Raw genomic sequence first — 1,631 nt, forward strand, 5'->3', positions numbered from 1 at the left:
GAACATACAAAAATCAAATCTAAAAGTATATGCCCAGTTTAGACACATCAGAGCAAAGTACAGTTTCAGAATATTTTCTAACATAAGCTGTTTTGGAGGCGTTTTGGTTTAGTACAGACACTGTTAATTTTTCAAGGCACCTTCACTTTATATTATTCCTGAATGTTGAAAAAAAGTAGAAGTCCTTATCCAATTCATTTTGTTTTAAAAATGGACAACTTTCAAGCTTAATCACAGTATTAAAGCATTTTAACCTGATCAAGAACATAAAAAAGAACTGCAACAGTGATAGCTGTGAAAGATTAATCTTTAAGTTCATATGAACAAGGCTGAATAGCTACAAAGAGCCCAATTGTTCTGCATGAAGAATCCCTTTTCACTAAATCATTGTTCTAAAAAAATATACAAATCCTTCCACTTAAATAACCACCCCAGCTTTTCTATCAGAAACATACTCCAATTATTTTCGTTATTTACCCACTGATCCTTCATGTGCCATTCTTTGAATAGACAACCACTCCATTGATTGCTGAATTTACATCATTTCAGCAGAAAGTATAGTAGGAAATCTTGAAATACAAAAAAATTCTTTTAAAAAACCTGATCTCTGCACAGTCAGGTGCAGGTACTATGCCTGAAACTGAGAAACGTGATGCATACCACACAGATAATTAATGTAATTTTACAAAAAAGGAATGGGGTTTCCAGTCTTTTCCCTTCTACCCAGGTAACTGAAGTCAGAGACTGCTAAGCCCACAATGAGCCTTGAAGATCTATGACATCTTCACACAATCCATTCTGGCAGCAGCAAGATTTATTGATGGTCTCCTTCAATCCTTCTCTTGCGAACTGCAGCCATAAGAAAATAAAACAAAATTACACATTTAAATTGTAACCTCTTTAAGGATTTCCATAAGACCCCAGTACCCAAGCTAACCACTACTGGTCAAACCAAATAATTAAGTAATAGGGCTGTGTGAAATTTTGCTCGCTGTTTCGACTTGTTTCAAGCTCGAAACAGCTAAACGAAATAAACAGCTTCGAAACAGCCTCAGAACAAAATGAGGCCAGTCGAAACATTTAGAAAGTTTTGAAATGTTTTAAAGCTCAAGCTGGGCTTGCCTGCAGGGTAACAAAGTAAGGAGAGGGAGGGGGAAGAGGGGGAAGGACTGCTCTGATATTGACTGTGTGTAGCTGGCCAGTGACTGTGATTCTTCCCTGAGGTCCCTTCCAATCCCAGTGCTCTGGGGAAGGGATGGAAAAACAGCATAAAAGGCAGAATTGTTTGAACTGGCCTGCTTTCTGTCACCCATGTCACAAGTTTTGCTTGTCAGCAGCGTGGGGTGTAGTTTCCCACAAACCCCTGCACCTATCTCCTTGAAACTTGACAGGCTTCACGGCCTCAGAAGGGGATACCCATTCCTACAAGTTTCATCCGAATCAATCAAGAACTGAAAGTTATAGGCTGTTTTGTGCTTCCCCATTATAGTCTATGGGCGAAACAAAACAGCGAAACAGTTTTGACGAAACAAAACTCAAAACAAAACACTGTCCTGTTGAAACAGTGAAATGGAAGCTGAAATGGAACTGTGCTGTTTTTGCACAGCCCTATTAAATAACACTTAACATCT

The 1,631-nt window shown here is 38.6% G+C and overlaps 1 protein-coding gene across 3 annotated transcripts in view; it reads right to left on the reverse strand.

Moving 5' to 3' along the window:
- Nucleotides 1–31: 31 nt before the first annotated feature.
- Nucleotides 32–1,631, reverse strand: part of TMOD3 (tropomodulin 3) — a 52,886-nt gene continuing 51,286 nt past the window's right edge. For all 3 annotated transcript variants that reach the window (XM_019533575.1, XM_019533573.1, XM_019533574.1), the window contains one exon: nt 32–849. In XM_019533575.1, coding sequence (XP_019389120.1) covers nt 815–849 — 35 coding nt within the window. In that variant the 3' untranslated portion in view covers nt 32–814. The remainder of the gene's footprint in view (nt 850–1,631) is intronic.

The sequence above is a fragment of the Crocodylus porosus genome, unplaced genomic scaffold (genome assembly GCF_001723895.1).
Source record: "Crocodylus porosus isolate Cpor-Errol unplaced genomic scaffold, CroPor_comp1, whole genome shotgun sequence".
Lineage (NCBI taxonomy): Eukaryota > Metazoa > Chordata > Crocodylia > Crocodylidae > Crocodylus > Crocodylus porosus.